The sequence below is a fragment of the Peromyscus maniculatus genome, chromosome 10 (assembly GCF_049852395.1).
Source record: "Peromyscus maniculatus bairdii isolate BWxNUB_F1_BW_parent chromosome 10, HU_Pman_BW_mat_3.1, whole genome shotgun sequence".
Lineage (NCBI taxonomy): Eukaryota > Metazoa > Chordata > Mammalia > Rodentia > Cricetidae > Peromyscus > Peromyscus maniculatus.
In genome coordinates this window covers 23,351,208-23,366,296 of record NC_134861.1, presented here as the reverse complement: position 1 = coordinate 23,366,296, position 15,089 = coordinate 23,351,208, and the positions used below count along the sequence as shown (strand labels likewise).

At 41.6% G+C, this 15,089-nt stretch overlaps 1 protein-coding gene across 3 annotated transcripts in view; it reads right to left on the bottom strand.

Annotated features, from left to right (window-relative positions):
* Window positions 1–241: 241 nt before the first annotated feature.
* Window positions 242–15,089, bottom strand: part of Peli1 (pellino E3 ubiquitin protein ligase 1) — a 53,470-nt gene continuing 38,622 nt past the window's right edge. For all 3 annotated transcript variants that reach the window (XM_076546048.1, XM_076546049.1, XM_006974811.4), the window contains exons 2-7: window positions 14,401–14,540; window positions 12,260–12,389; window positions 8,740–8,841; window positions 3,482–3,679; window positions 3,207–3,395; window positions 242–2,703 (exon numbers count right to left, since the gene is read on the bottom strand). In XM_076546048.1, the coding sequence (XP_076402163.1) occupies window positions 2,137–2,703; window positions 3,207–3,395; window positions 3,482–3,679; window positions 8,740–8,841; window positions 12,260–12,389; window positions 14,401–14,471 (1,257 nt within the window). In that variant the 5' untranslated portion in view covers window positions 14,472–14,540 and the 3' untranslated portion in view covers window positions 242–2,136. The remainder of the gene's footprint in view (window positions 2,704–3,206; window positions 3,396–3,481; window positions 3,680–8,739; window positions 8,842–12,259; window positions 12,390–14,400; window positions 14,541–15,089) is intronic.

The window sequence follows — 15,089 nt, the reverse complement described above, 5'->3', positions numbered from 1 at the left end:
TGGGAAGAACACAGAACCGTTATCATCAGGAGCACAAATCAGGTAGCTCAGTGGCTAGCTCTCTAACAGGCCTAACCTAGAGAACCAGAGACCCAGTGTCCGTTCAATGCCAACTCCTACGTACGTAACAAGACCGCGTCACAAGAGTGGGGCAGATCCGTTTAGTCTGCAGTAGATTTATCACCTCTGGCTTCCCACTCTCAACTGTGCAGAAAGGAACCCACAGAGACAAATTCAAATATCTACTTTGAAAAGTATTTACTTAGTTTGAATAAATTAATTGCAAATAAAAATTAAGCTACAATATATAGCCTCAACAGAAATAACAAGAACAAACACAACACAGGACTCCATTTCCTTGCATTAGTCACAAAGCATGTGACTAGAAGACTTCAAAACCAATTAAACTTCTTTGAAAAAAGGGTAATAACCAGCAGTTACTGATACATCACAGCTAACTTATAATACAAATTTCTTGACATGCATTTCCTGAGTGAACCCAAATGATCATTTTCAAAACAAAGAATTTTGACAATCAAATAAAGTAAAACAGTTCATGGCTTCTAAGTGACTTTTTTGTTTTACTTAAAAAAAAAGACAAATAACAAAAAATAAAAACAAAAATTAACCCAAAATCCAAACATTGATGGAGTAAGATAAATTAAAGCTACACTACCACATATGAAAATTTGACAACAGTCAATTAAGTATTATACAATTTTTCAAACTAAAGGAAAAGAAATCAAAAGACTGAAAGATGATTCTGTCTAATGGCTACTGATTTCTATAAGTGTTGCAAGGGTTTGGTGTAGTGCAACTGTTTGTACTTCGGCTGCATTTGAAAAGGCTAGGGTGAGAAGAGACTGTCTTGCAAAGCACACACTGGAACTAGAGAAGGAGAGGGCCTGCCTGGGGTGCGCCTCCTCTGCTGTCACCCGCCTTCAGACAACCAACACTTCAGAGTCGCACTGTGGCCACCGCCCTCAGGAGTCAGGCCCACAGTGAAGGCTGGTCCGCCCTCAGGAGTCAGGCCCACAGTGAAGGCTGGTCTGCTGGGTCAAAAGGGAGGTACCACTGACATTCAACCCTCTGTAGCTCTAGGTTTCTAATGTCTGGAATAATCCAAATACAGAGTGATTAACGAAACACTTTTTATTTCATATTTCTAAAGGCAAATCAAGTAATTTTCTTTTCTTGTTAATTTCTTGTTAATTTATGTACTTTCTCATAGGATTTTTTTCTTTTTTCTTTTTTTTCTTTTTTTTAGAAACAGTGAACAGATGAACCACAGTTTATATCCAAAAAAATAAACTTGCCAAATGTCGCTGGCACTAAAAACAGATCAGTTACCATGGGAGAAAAATAGATCATCTAGATTAGATTGCATATTCAAAGGAGCATATAAAATGTCTCTTAGCATTAGCTTTTGTTATAGTACTACACTTGAGAGAAACATTAAGAAAAAAATGTTTTCCAATGAACTTCAATGTGGTTAAAAACAAACACCTCTTAGACAATGGTAATTAATGTGAATCTGGTTTTATGAAATACTCTAATTCATCAAGTTCCCTACTTACACGGGCCGGGGGAAGGAAGCTCTCTTGTCTTTCTCCTTAACTTTGCAAATCCTTGAGCGATGTGCCCACTAAACTACCATTCACACCGGAAGTGTGCGACACCATCGATACCATGCTATTCTATCACGACATCCTAAGGTATTTTCTATGATAAAGATAAATAGAAAAAAATTAATATACATGTTGCTGTATTTTACAATGTTTGCAACAAATTGTAAACTAACATAGTTTGAACCAACAGACCCTCAGTTATACATAACAACTCAACACTGAGGATGGATGGTGATTCAAAAACACTAAAACGAAGGCATCAAATTAGACTATGTCTTTTTCTCCTCAAAATATATTTTCAAAACTCAGAATTCAGAAGTCTGGAACTTTCAAAAATTCCTTTGCTTGAGTTTCCCAGATTTTTTTCTCAGAAATTGCTATTATAAATATTTAAAAAATTCTTCATCTTAATGCAAATGACCAGAGCAGAGAAACTTACATGGACAATGGGTCGGAAAACCCAACTCACTTAGCTTATAAACTTCTAATGCAGTCCTAGAGACAGCTGTTAGTCTAGAGGTCCTTGGAAAATAAGTCTGATATAGCCTTGTTCACCAGCCAACTGGTGCGCACAAAAGGGACAGGCTGCATGGAAAGTGTGAGTACCATGAGGAAGCGGGATCTGGGACCAGTAGGCCGTCGTCTTTTCTGAACACACGTGCCCACAGGGGCTAAAGGCATGGGTGGGGGGGCCGGCGTCCACATAAAATCCAGCTTCACATCCAAGCCACAGAGGGACATAGGGACCGACAGACCTACACATAGGACATTCACGATCTTTTCCGTCACGTTCTTCTTTGTTCCCCCAGTTATGATAACCATGAACATGGCCGCAGTTCAGATATACCCACGGTTGTTTTTCATCTACAACGTCTTTCCTCTTCATGCTGGGAAAGGCTAGTGTGTTGAAGCCTACAGGGCACTGAGGTCGAGCTGCGTTGATTTCCTGCCGTAGAGCTTCCAAGTGCTTCACAGTAGGCGTATGGGAAAGGCCTTCTGCAGTACGCCAGAGCAGGGTTGCACCACAGAGGTCGATTAAGGAGCCATCTTGTAGCTGATTGGTTTCGATTTCCACCTGAAGGAGACAAGAATCCAAACCACATTTACTATTGTGTTTACACTAGATCTTCAGTAAGTCCTAACAAGGGTACCTGCTAGACTTAAGGAAGTTTCTATTTGTGTGTAATGCGGAAATAGAAATTTTAGCAGAAGTTAGGAAAAATGCTAAATTTGAAAATCAATAATAACACATTGAATAGTAACTTCTCTCTTTCAAGCCAAAAGATAACTTATGATTTAATTATCTGGCTAATCAACAAACTTAGTTATTTTTAATTAGTTACATATAGTCAAAGACATACACAAAGAATAGAAGTTTAATCTTTCCTAACTGAAACAAAACACCATCCTCTAGAATTAGTGTTTAGAAGTCAGTGTTTGATGGTCTTAATTTTCATGTGTCAGGAATATGTCTAAGAGCTACAAACACACACACACACACACACACGCACACACACACAGCCCAGTTCAACTCATCCTGTTTACTGCTGTAAAAAGAAGCTACACAGAGGTCTTTACCATCTTTCCTCTCTGTTGGGCTGATCTGGTTTCTCGCAGACTGAATACATTTCCACACACTGATATTTCTCGCCATATCCCAGGCTTGGAGTCTTCCGTGAACCCATTGCGGGGATGCATCACAAGAACGCCGTTAGTGGTCAAGCCGTCCATCTGCCCGTCAGAGGTCTTCCACTTGGCGGCCTTTTCCTATAAAGACAGCGAGTCTCTATTTGTGTGTAATGCGGAAAGAGAAACTTGTATAAAAGAATGTATTAGGAAAACACGCTTTTTACCCCAAGAAAGATGTTTTTGGACGAATCGAACCCTGCAGCATAAATCCGGGCTGTAAAGGGGGGGTTGCGCTCACATATGATCCTACAGGCGAATCTGGAGATGGTGCTTTGCACTGACTGCGTGTCCGAGTTACTCTGACTCCCAGGGACTGTGTCGGTCACCACAAAGTCAATAGGACTCTCAGTTGACCGGCCAATCTAAAGGGGAAAAGAGAACACACAGCTTCATTCAAAGAACACAGCAGACTCCACTAAGAAAGGGATACGGTAAAAACATTAAGCTTCTGAAATTTCTAAAGCTCAAACTTACAACACTTAACTCTGGGGACATCTGCACCTTTGAAAACTAATCTGTCACACTCTCTGATACAGCAGTCACGTGGAGTACAGAATTAAGTGGGAACTTAGGATGGAATTCCTGAGACCCTTAGGGAATAGAGAATCCAATGTGGCTGAGGTTCTTAGGAGGCCTAGGCTTTAACCTTTTTAAGGTAGAAGTATATCTACCATATACTACCCCACCTTAACAGAATACACTGAACACGACAACCTTTTATGATGACTCCAGAACATCATTTAAATAAATCTAAACTGCTGCTGTGTTCAGAAGCTGTACATGAACACTGACCCTTTTAATGGCTGTACACAGAGCCTTGCTCTGACAGTTCCCACCTCTTGTGTTAGGTTAATGGCTGCACAGAGCCTTGCTCTGACAGTTCCCACCTCTTGTGTTAGGTTAATGGCTGCACACAGAGCCTTGCTCTGACAGTTCCCACCTCTTGTGTTAGGTTAATGGCTGTACACAGAGCCTTGCTCTGACAGTTCCCACCTCTTGTGTTAGGTTAATGGCTGCACATAGCCTTGCTCTGACAGTTCCCACCTCTTGTGTTAGGTTAATGGCTGCACATAGCCTTGCTCTGACAATTCCCACCTCTTGTGTTAGGTTAATGGCTGCACACACAGCCTTGCTCTGACAGTTCCCACCTCTTGTGTTAGGTTAATGGCTGCACACACAGCCTTGCTCTGACAGTTCCCACCTCTTGTGTTAGGTTAATGGCTGTACACAGAGCCTTGCTCTGACAGTTCCCACCTCTTGTGTTAGGTTAATGGCTGCACACACAGCCTTGCTCTGACAGTTCCCACCTCTTGTGTTAGGTTAATGGCTGCACACACAGCCTTGCTCTGACAGTTCCCACCTCTTGTGTTAGGTTAATGGCTGCACATAGCCTTGCTCTGACAGTTCCCACCTCTTGTGTTAGGTTAATGGCTGCACAGAGCCTTGCTCTGACAGTTCCCACCTCTTGTGTTAGGTTAATGGCTGCACAGAGCCTTGCTCTGATAGTTCCCACCTCTTGTGTTGGGTTAATGGCTGTACACAGAGCCTTGCTCTGACAGTTCCCACCTCTTGTGTTAGGTTAATGGCTGCACACACAGCCTTGCTCTGACAGTTCCCACCTCTTGTGTTAGGTTAATGGCTGCACAGAGCCTTGCTCTGACAGTTCCCACCTCTTGTGTTAGGTTAATGGCTGCACACAGAGCCTTGCTCTGACAGTTCCCACCTCTTGTGTTAGGTTAATGGCTGTACACAGAGCCTTGCTCTGACAGTTCCCACCTCTTGTGTTAGGTTAATGGCTGCACACACAGCCTTGCTCTGACAGTTCCCACCTCTTGTGTTAGGTTAATGGCTGTACACAGAGCCTTGCTCTGACAGTTCCCACCTCTTGTGTTAGGTTAATGGCTGCACACACAGCCTTGCTCTGACAGTTCCCACCTCTTGTGTTAGGTTAATGGCTGCACACACAGCCTTGCTCCGACAGTTCCCACCTCTTGTGTTAGGTTAATGGCTGCACACACAGCCTTGCTCCGACAGTTCCCACCTCTTGTGTTAGGTTAATGGCTGCACACAGCCTTGCTCTGACAGTTCCCACCTCTTGTGTTAGGTTAATGGCTGCACACATAGCCTTGCTCTGACAGTTCCCACCTCTTGTGTTAGGTTAATGGCTGCACACACAGCCTTGCTCTGACAGTTCCCACCTCTTGTGTTAGGTTAATGGCTGCACACAGCCTTGCTCTGACAGTTCCCACCTCTTGGGTTAGGTTAATGGCTGCACACACAGCCTTGCTCTGACAGTTCCCACCTCTTGTGTTAGGTTAATGGCTGCACACACAGCCTTGCTCTGACAGTTCCCACCTCTTGTGTTAGGTTAATGGCTGCACACACAGCCTTGCTCTGACAGTTCCCACCTCTTGTGTTAGGTTAATGGCTGCACACACAGCCTTGCTCTGACAGTTCCCACCTCTTGGGTTAGGTTAATGGCTGCACACAGCCTTGCTCTGACAGTTCCCACCTCTTGGGTTAGGTTAATGGCTGCACACACAGCCTTGCTCCGACAGTTCCCACCTCTTGGGTTAGGTTAATGGCTGCACACACAGCCTTGCTCTGACAGTTCCCACCTCTTGGGTTAGGTTAATGGCTGCACACACAGCCTTGCTCTGAGTCTCTGTAACAGTTCCCACCTCTTGTGTTAGGGTAGCAGCTGTCAGTGTTTGCTTTTGGTTGTGCTTGTTCTTAGCAACAATCCTCTCCTCCAACCACTTACTGATAAGAATTGAGACATCAAATAACCAAACTTCAAAGAATAGTACTTCAAAGGTACTTTGTTTCAAGGTCCCCCAAGGAAGCACAGAAAAAGAATTCTCTATGTAGGCTGTAGGACCTGTCATATACCTCGGTACTTTTTCATTTCTAGCTGGAGTCCTCGGGAGGCAGGTGTCAGGGTAAACTATCTTTAAAGCACTAGCTAGTAAGCAAGTTCCTTGCATCTTGAAAGTGGAAGGGGGAAAAAAAGGAATGAATGAAACGGATGACAAAGTGTCACTGGCTTTAGTGGAAACGTTCAGAAGTCATCGGTTCTTTAATGTATTACACATCTTAATGACGGCATGTAGAAAATACCAACTCTACAAATGGGATGCCTGTGTGTGTGTGTGTGTGTGTGTGTGTGTGTGTGTGTGTTTACCTATATAGTCCACGATGGCCTAGAACTCTACCTCCTCCTGCCTCAGTTTCCCAAGTAACTGGAATTACAGCTTTGTGCTACAGTATATGGTTTTTACTTTTACTTTTCCAGAGGTGATAGAAGTGGACTCAAGAGCTGCCTTAAAAAAGTCAATCCAAACTAACATCCTGTTATTTCTATGTTACCATGTTCTAGCTATAAGTAGAATTGTCAATCTTCTACACACTTTATACTATTTCTCTGACATCCTTTTTTTTTTTTTCCCCCAGAATGCTTTCACTGGTTATTGTCAGAAGTCCTATTAATCATGGTCAGATTTGTTTTGTTTTTCTCCAAGACAGGGTTTCTGGAATTTGTTCTGTAAACCAGGCTGGCCTTGAACTCACAGAGACCCACCTATCTCTGTCTCCCGAGTGCTGGGATTAAAGGCGTGCGGCACCACCGCCCGGCCTGAAGGTACAGATTTTAAAAAGACTGTGAAGTCTTTTTCCCATCCTTCCTCCCCATCAGAAGTCTGCACTTCACACTGGGACACTGGGGAGCACCTCCACCTAGAACTGACTGGAATCTGAATTTCTACCTGACAGATTCAGCATGAATGCTCCTACTCATTCTGGAAGGTAGATGATCCATCCCTCAATAATGAGTTAATTTATTAGACTGGCTTCTAATTTTTCTTAGACTTTATAGTGCAGATATGCATTTTGGAAAATTAGGAAAACAAAGAGCCAACTACAAAGGCTAAGATAAACAAATAAATACAAGGTACTTTTTGAAGTTAAATTTCAAATCTGTGAGCAAACAGCTACTTGTCATCTTGATTTTTAAAAAACTAACCACATTCATTTTAAAAATTCCTTGTTAGTAATGATGTGAAAAAAGTTACTATTAAGTTATTTTATCGTGATCCAATCTTTCATTACTAAGGATGTTGTTTATTTAGTTTAGTAAAAACAAGGAAGAGAAACAAACACCCATATTCTAATAATAACTGCAAAGATACTATTCTTTTTTGTTTTTGTTTTTGTAGACAGGGTTTCTCTGTGTAGCTTTGCACCTTTCCTGGAACTCGCTTTGGAGACCACGCTGGCCTCGAACTCACAGAGATCCGCCTGGCTCTGCCTCCCGAGTGCTGGGATTAAAGGCGTGCGCCACCACCTCCCAGCGATACTATTCTTAAAAAAAATAAATCTAATCTCATTTACAGAGCTAGACGAGAAATCAGCCTCAAACATATTCTGCTAATGATCAAAATTAAAGACATCTTTATGTCTTTTCATTTAGTATTATAAAGAAAAATGAAAAAACTAACTGGAACAATAATTTTAATTGATTGATAATAGTCAATTCTAGTTAAGCTTCTTTAGAAAATCTAGTATTAAGAGAAAATATCAAGACTTTATGTCTCTGGGCTTCACTGCTCTATAATCTATCAGCATATAAAAATAAATACCAGGACCAGATTGAATGGGAGCCAAAGGGAGAGGTTTTTATTAAACAGTAGCTTTGACCAGATGTGTGCTGAAAAACAATTCCTATAGTTGATGTAAACAGTTAGAAATTGCCTGGACTTCTTGTTGCTTAAGGAAGGTAGGAGGTGGGGGAATAAAAAGTTCAAAGTATGTACAGAAGGTTTCTGGGTTTCTTGTTTGGAATAAAAGCAACTAACATTTACTAAGAGTTTACTAGACAGCTGGCTTAGATCTGCATGCTACATGCACACACTCACTTAAGCCTCTTAACAGTCCTCAGGGAGAACTATTCTCTGCACTTTACAGGGGGGGGGGGGCGCACAGGGTAGCTAAGAGATGTTTGCCAGGAATTCAGACCCCAGAGCACATCTCTCTCTCTCTCCTTTCATATTTTATTTTTATTTCATGTGTATGTGTGAGTGCCTGCATGTATGTAAACACACCATGTGAGGCCAGAAGAGATGTCAGATCCTCTGGAACTGGAGTCATAGGCAGTTATGAGCCACCTAATGTGGGTGCTAGAAACCAAACCTGGGTCCTCTGTAAGAGTAGCAAGTGCTCTGAACCCTTAAGGCAATTCTTTGGCTTCAAGGTCCATCTTTACACCACAATACAATGACTTTTTAGATCTGAGGTCTCAAAAGTCAGTACATACTTTAAACAATAAGTGATGAAAGTATGATAATAGTTCATGTAATCAAGCCAAGTCACTGACAATAGATTTTTTACCGTTTTCCCTGTTAAAGAAAAGCTTCACGTTGAATACCTGGAACATGTCAGTGTTGCTGTCCTGAGTATACTCCACCACCACCGTCTGGGCCCGAGACAACGTGTACGATATGCTGTGCTGGTCCTTGTTGCTTATCGCCTGCGGGTGAAAGGTTAACAGCAAATGAGCAGTCAGTCGGTCAGCACTCTCTTCACTAATGTATGTCACACACATATTCCCTCCTGGAGTTCAGGGCGGAGGCCAGAACTCTACATAACTTCAATTGTGACTGTGGCTTCCTCAGGCTCAGGGGTTAGAGAATACTTAATAGTTAAGAATAAAAACATACATTTTAAACTCTTAAAAATCTGTGTTTCATTTAAAAGTACTTTACATTATAAGGTAATTAAAATCAAATACCATGTGGAAACTGAAACCAACCCCCAGAATTTCTCTGATAAGGAAAAAAAAAGAAACTCACTTTTAAAGTGACATAAAGAATTATACAGTTAAGCCAGAATTATCAGTTCATTCTATAACCCTACAGATGACAAGTGATTATGGTACGCTGGACCAGACACAGAAAAGTTTATAGGATGATTAAACGTTGCAGGAGGAAACAGATGCACCGATGATGGCCATCATTGGACTTATCCTCACGGAAGTCCACTGTTGGTCTTACTTTCGGGCTTCCTATGACGATGAGGTGAAGCTAACACCGGAAGGGAAACCCTGGTTACTACAAAGGACAGAGAAACAGGCTGTACAAAAGGAAAACAGAGAAAGGACACAGGAGTAAACAGCAAAAAGGGGGAGATGCTTCTTTTCATCTTTTTGTCTGTAATAGGTAAGGCCTTTTGAAGTTTTAATATTAAAGAAACTAATTTTCTAAAGATATTAAATACCTAAGCACCAACTACCAGGTTTTAACAAAGCCAGTACACCATCTCACTTGTTTGTGACTATTTTGAGACAGGATCTCTTTACATAGCCCTGGTTGTCCTGGAACTTGCTATGTAGACCAGGCTGGCCTCTAATTTACAGAGATCCACCTGCCTCCGCCTGCTGAGTGCTGGCATTAAAGGCGTGCACCACCACCATAATAGGCTTCTGTGTTTTTATTTGTTTTGAGAGAGTTGGACTATACATCCCAGGCTGGCCTTAAACTTGAAATCCTGTCTCAGTTTCTATGGAGTGTGGGGATTACAGCAGGTACGCGTTACCATACTTGACTTTCTTTTCCTTTTTTTTGTTTTGTTTTTTTTTTTTAAATCTTATCTTATGTAGCTCAGGATGACCTAGACCTCACTATGTAATTGTAGACTGGCTTTGAACTCGGATCTTCCTTAGTTTTCTACGTGCTGGGATTATATAGGTGTGGGCAATCAGATGCTGTCTTGGGCACAAATGTTATTTTATTCGTTTGTGATTATATTCATATGCTCATGCACACAGATGGGAATCAGAGTACAACTTGTGGGAGTCAAGGGATGACTATTATGTGGGGTTCCAGGGATCCAACTCAGGTAGTCAGGCTTAGTACAAAGTGTATTAGCCCACTGAGACATCTTGGTGGCCCTCCTTCTGTTTTTTGTTCTTAAAATAAACTCTGAGCTATAACTGAGGCTACCCACATGCTCCTTTCTCTAGAGGTGTCCAGTCTCATGAGTGCAGCATAGATAATTTACAAGCATGGTGTTCATGTCTTACTACATATTTATTTATGTATTCATAAGTATAATTGTTTCACGTTTTAAAATCTACAGAAATTCTGTATTAAGAGAATAGATTTTCAAATAATGGCTAACTTCTGAAATTTTTTTTAGGGGAGCAAGGAAAGAGGACAGGGTCTCAAGGTGTTGCCCACGCTGAGCTCCGATTCTCCATCCTCCTTTAGCCTCGGGAGCACTGAGGCTACAGGATGTGCCACATGCCAAGGGAAAGTTAGCTTGGTTGTAGTTGATGTGTTAGGTTCGAACACACAGGAACAAACTACAACAGGGTAAGTCTGAGTCTCCATGAAAGTCAGGGTTAAATCCATCCTAGATGTTGCCAGACATTTATAAAAAATTAAATTTTCTTCATGATATGTCAAAAAATTTAAGAATTGACACTCATCAATTTTCAATCCCTGAGATTTTTCTTGCTTAAAAGGGAGCTAACAATGAAAATATGAAGGACAAGATAATATACAAAAATTGAGGGAGCAGGGCTGTGGAGACAGCTCAGTGCTTGAGATGCAGAGGCAGGAGGACACCTCAAGCTCACTGGCCAGCCAGTCCATCTTGATCAAAGACCTCCATGTTCAGTGAGACCCTGACTCAAAAGACAAGATGGAGGATGACTGAGGAAGCCACGAGGGGTTGACCTCTGGCCTTCATGGGCACACACACAAACATGCTTGCATATCCATACATGCATGCACACACATAAAACGAGAAAGTGCTTTACAAGTAGATTATATGTATTTCCCTTGACAGTGCTCCTCAATCAGAGGTATTATATAGCTAAGAGGCATCTGAAAATATTTAAATGCTTTTGGCTGTCTCGATGATGCTAGTGATTAACTGACTTTTAGTGCATATGGAACCAAGGACTTAAATATCTTGTAACATGTGAGACAGCCTTCATAATTAAGAACTGGTATATTCCAAATCCCGAGAGCACTTCCATGGGTAAACACTACAAAGAGCACCTGAGACTGAACTGCCACCACGAACTAAACATAATCCTTCTCTACACAGGAGCAAGAGGAAGCACCTTAGAAAGAACAGCCCTCCCACACACTCACTAGCTCTCAAATAGTGATCAGGGAGAGGCCAAATCAAGGCTTGATATCCAAGCTGGATATAAAACAAGGCTGGAATCTAATTAACGTTGGGACTAGGTACCTAAAACAACCACATAACCAGCTTTAATGTATCTCATTTGTTTAACCATACATTTAACCACAGATGCTACAATGTTCATGCGTATCCTAGGGCTGCTTAGCTCTTGATACCTCTAAAAGTCAAGGATCTCTGTAATTGATTTTATCTGGCTAGCACATAACTGAATTCAGTTTGTGTTATAAACCGGAGAGGAATTCCAAGGGAAGATGAAGATTCAAAACTTCCTCCACATCCATCAGTCTAAGAAGGTCTTAAAGGTCCTAGGAGGATTAATAAGGCCTGGAGCATGAGAAGCATTAGGTCCAATGGAGAACATGCTTCCACTATTTGCCTTGTGTGTATATTTAATTTTCATTTCATCCAATGGTCGCTGAGGTCTACTGGTGTACAAGGTACTAGGGCAGAATCTATGAATGTCACAACCAAGAACAAATAAAAACCAGAGGACTCACAGAGCCTTAGGGACTGGAAATATTTTCTTCTAATTCCTACCTGCCCTGGTCTGTCATTAAGGGGTAGATGGGTAGGGAGAGAAAGAGGTAATTCCATTCGGCTGCCTTTCAAATCACATGTTTCCAAAGGCTCTTCCTCAATCCAAACGAAAGGAGAAATTTGAAACAGGAATGTGAAGAACTTGAGAATACAGACCACACACAAGAATTAACTTCTGTAGAACTTTCTCTTACCTTGGCAGCTTGAGGAGTACATGCAATATGCACAGTGCTGGGCTTCACCCCATTTGCCTTAGGTCTTTTAAACAAAGCAAACCTACTTTTCCTCCTTCCTCTATCGCCATTTGGGAGAGACCCATTATACCTGGTAGGAAAGAAAAGCAGTTTAGTTGATCTCTTTGAAGGATTACACAATCATAAAACAAAGGCTATAGTTTGCCTTACATGTATATTTAATTTTCATTTAATTACCTCAAATTCCTTCTAGCAACTGCTGATCTTCAGACCAGCTGCTTGGGTATGAAACAAGATGAGATTCTTTCTAGCTGTGTTTCCAGCCACAGAGAAGTAGTACACACAGCTTTGAGTTATCCATATAAGCAAGAAGTAAGTAACAGGATATTGGATTCCTTGTGACTATACTTTTTAAGGTAAATTTTTTGCAGCATTAATTGAAACAGAATCTCTAATTGTAAATCCAACACTTTGAAAGCTGAACTTTTGAAATAAGGAGTGTGTGGATTTGTTAAATCCTAGCTACCTGAATAGAACACTGACATGTTGCCATCTCCTGTCCAACTGAATTCTTTCCCAGTTAGTGATTAAACCTGCTTCTGCTGCTTCAATCTTCCAGTCACTTCTCTACAGCACATGTAAACCTCAAGGGCAAGCAAGTAAGTAAGAAATAGAAATAAAAAAACTGGGGCAAAAGGGAAAAACAAACAAACATATCTGGGTATGTACCACACCAGGCACTACTGAATTGTATCTTATACAACTTTAATCCTATACTCAACAATTAAATAGGCCCAAAGCAATTAGTTTTCTAAAAGTCAACCCAAAGTTGCAATGCTGTGGCTACTATATGGAGGTTATGCTGGGGTTGCAGGCATGTGCCATCATATCCAAATTAAGTTTGGTTTGAGTTTGGCCAGCACAGCTGACCTGTTCTCCCAATACCACTAGCACTGCTGGGAGAAACAGTGGGACCTGTGACCTATGACCTTCGGTGAAGAAGTCACAGTAGGAATTGGTGAGGTTGTTCGGCAGTTAAGATCACTGGTTACTTTTCCAGAGAGCCCAGGTTCGATTCCCATCACTCACATGGCAGTTCACAACCTTCTGTAACTCCAGTCCCAAGGAACTCAAAGTTGCCTTCTGGCCTCTGTGGGCACTGGGCATCAGGCGTGCATGTGGTGCACAGACATACATGCAGGCAAAATACCCATACATGCTAAGTTTTTAAAAAAGTCATAAATAAGCAAGAAGTTATTCCAGTCTGATTCTCAAAGGCATTACAAAGTGTAGAGCACCAGATATGTAGGGAAAAAAATAAGGTGGACAGGACATTTCATAATTTTCAGTTTCTCGACTTCTTGGTTAACAGACTGTACTTGGGTTTTACATTCTTCTTCTAAGTTTAGATTAAATAACGGAAATAATGGCATCACCCATTCTCCACTCTTCAGATGCTTTTCTGGGAGTTTAGACAATGAGTAAGGGAACTGCGCAAACGGACGCTCAGACGCTGTGCGTGAGAGCCGTTTACTGCTCCCAGAGGTCTGTACAAAGCTGTCCTCATGCACAAACTAACGCTGCCCCAGAAGGCAGAAGAACAAGTGAACACGTGCCAGGGGACACAATGACTACAGGAGAGGGAAGGGGAGCTTTTGGTAAAGTTTGGTAAAGTTTTTGTCTTGTCCTTTTGAAAAAAATTTTCAAAAGGACAAGACAAAAAATACAAACTCTGTTTCTGGGGTAGGACAAGGTAAAGCTTATTCAGTACTTTAAAATAGATTTTATTCATGTGTGTGGTTGCCTGCAGGCCAGGAGCGGGTGTTGAATTGTTTTGATCTGGAGTTATAGACCACTGTGAGCTTCCTGATGTGGGTGCTGGAAACTGGACTCAGGTCCGCTGGAAGTTACGAGCAGTGAGTGCCGTTACTGTTCATCTCTGAACCGCCTCTCTAGCCCCTTACTCAGAAGGGCATAAATATGGGCATTAGGAATTTCTTAAACTGGGGCCATCATTAGCTTTAAATTCTTCTGGAAGTAGTAAAGCACAAATTCTTAAACACAACTTAACAACAATTCTAACCTAGAGACCCAAGTCACCACATCATTCTGTTTTATGTCTCATCACACAGAGATCTTACCCTAAGACAATGAGTTCACCATATTTCACTGGGGCTTTGGAAGGATGGTTTTCTTGATCAGGAGAAAACATGAGCTTGGCTGTCTTTCTCAAATCTTTGTTCACTGGTCAGGAGCCTTGAGACACCTTTTGCATTATTTCCTAGAAAGAAATAGTTCTTGTTAATAACATGAACAGTTACTCCAGTTTAAATAAAGACATTATTTCCCAACAGTCTTTGTGGGCACATTACGCAAATCACGTGAAATAAACAGTGTGTGATGTCCCCTGATAATGGTTCTGTATTTGACACAAAAAGTCAAATGTACATCTGGCTGTCTGCCACTTTACAGAAAGTACTTATACATTTCCCTATTATTTCTACAAAGTATAATCAAGACCCTGGAGATAATAACATACGAAAATATGAAGGTTTTTTTCTAAACCTGTTAAGGGAGGGGGCTGGTCAGACGGCTCAGCTGGTAAAGGGGCTTGCCAGCAAGCCTGATGAACTGGTTTGATCTGGGACCCCTTACGGTGACGGGAAAGAAGCGACCGCTGCCGACTGTCCTCTGACCTCCACATGCACAGCATGGCACATGCAGGCACAGTCAAGAAGACAGGAAAAGCTGAGAGAGGCAGAACAGCAGGGACTCAGGATCCAAGGAACAATATTACAGTGAATTCCCTGTGCTCTCTTTGGCTAATATG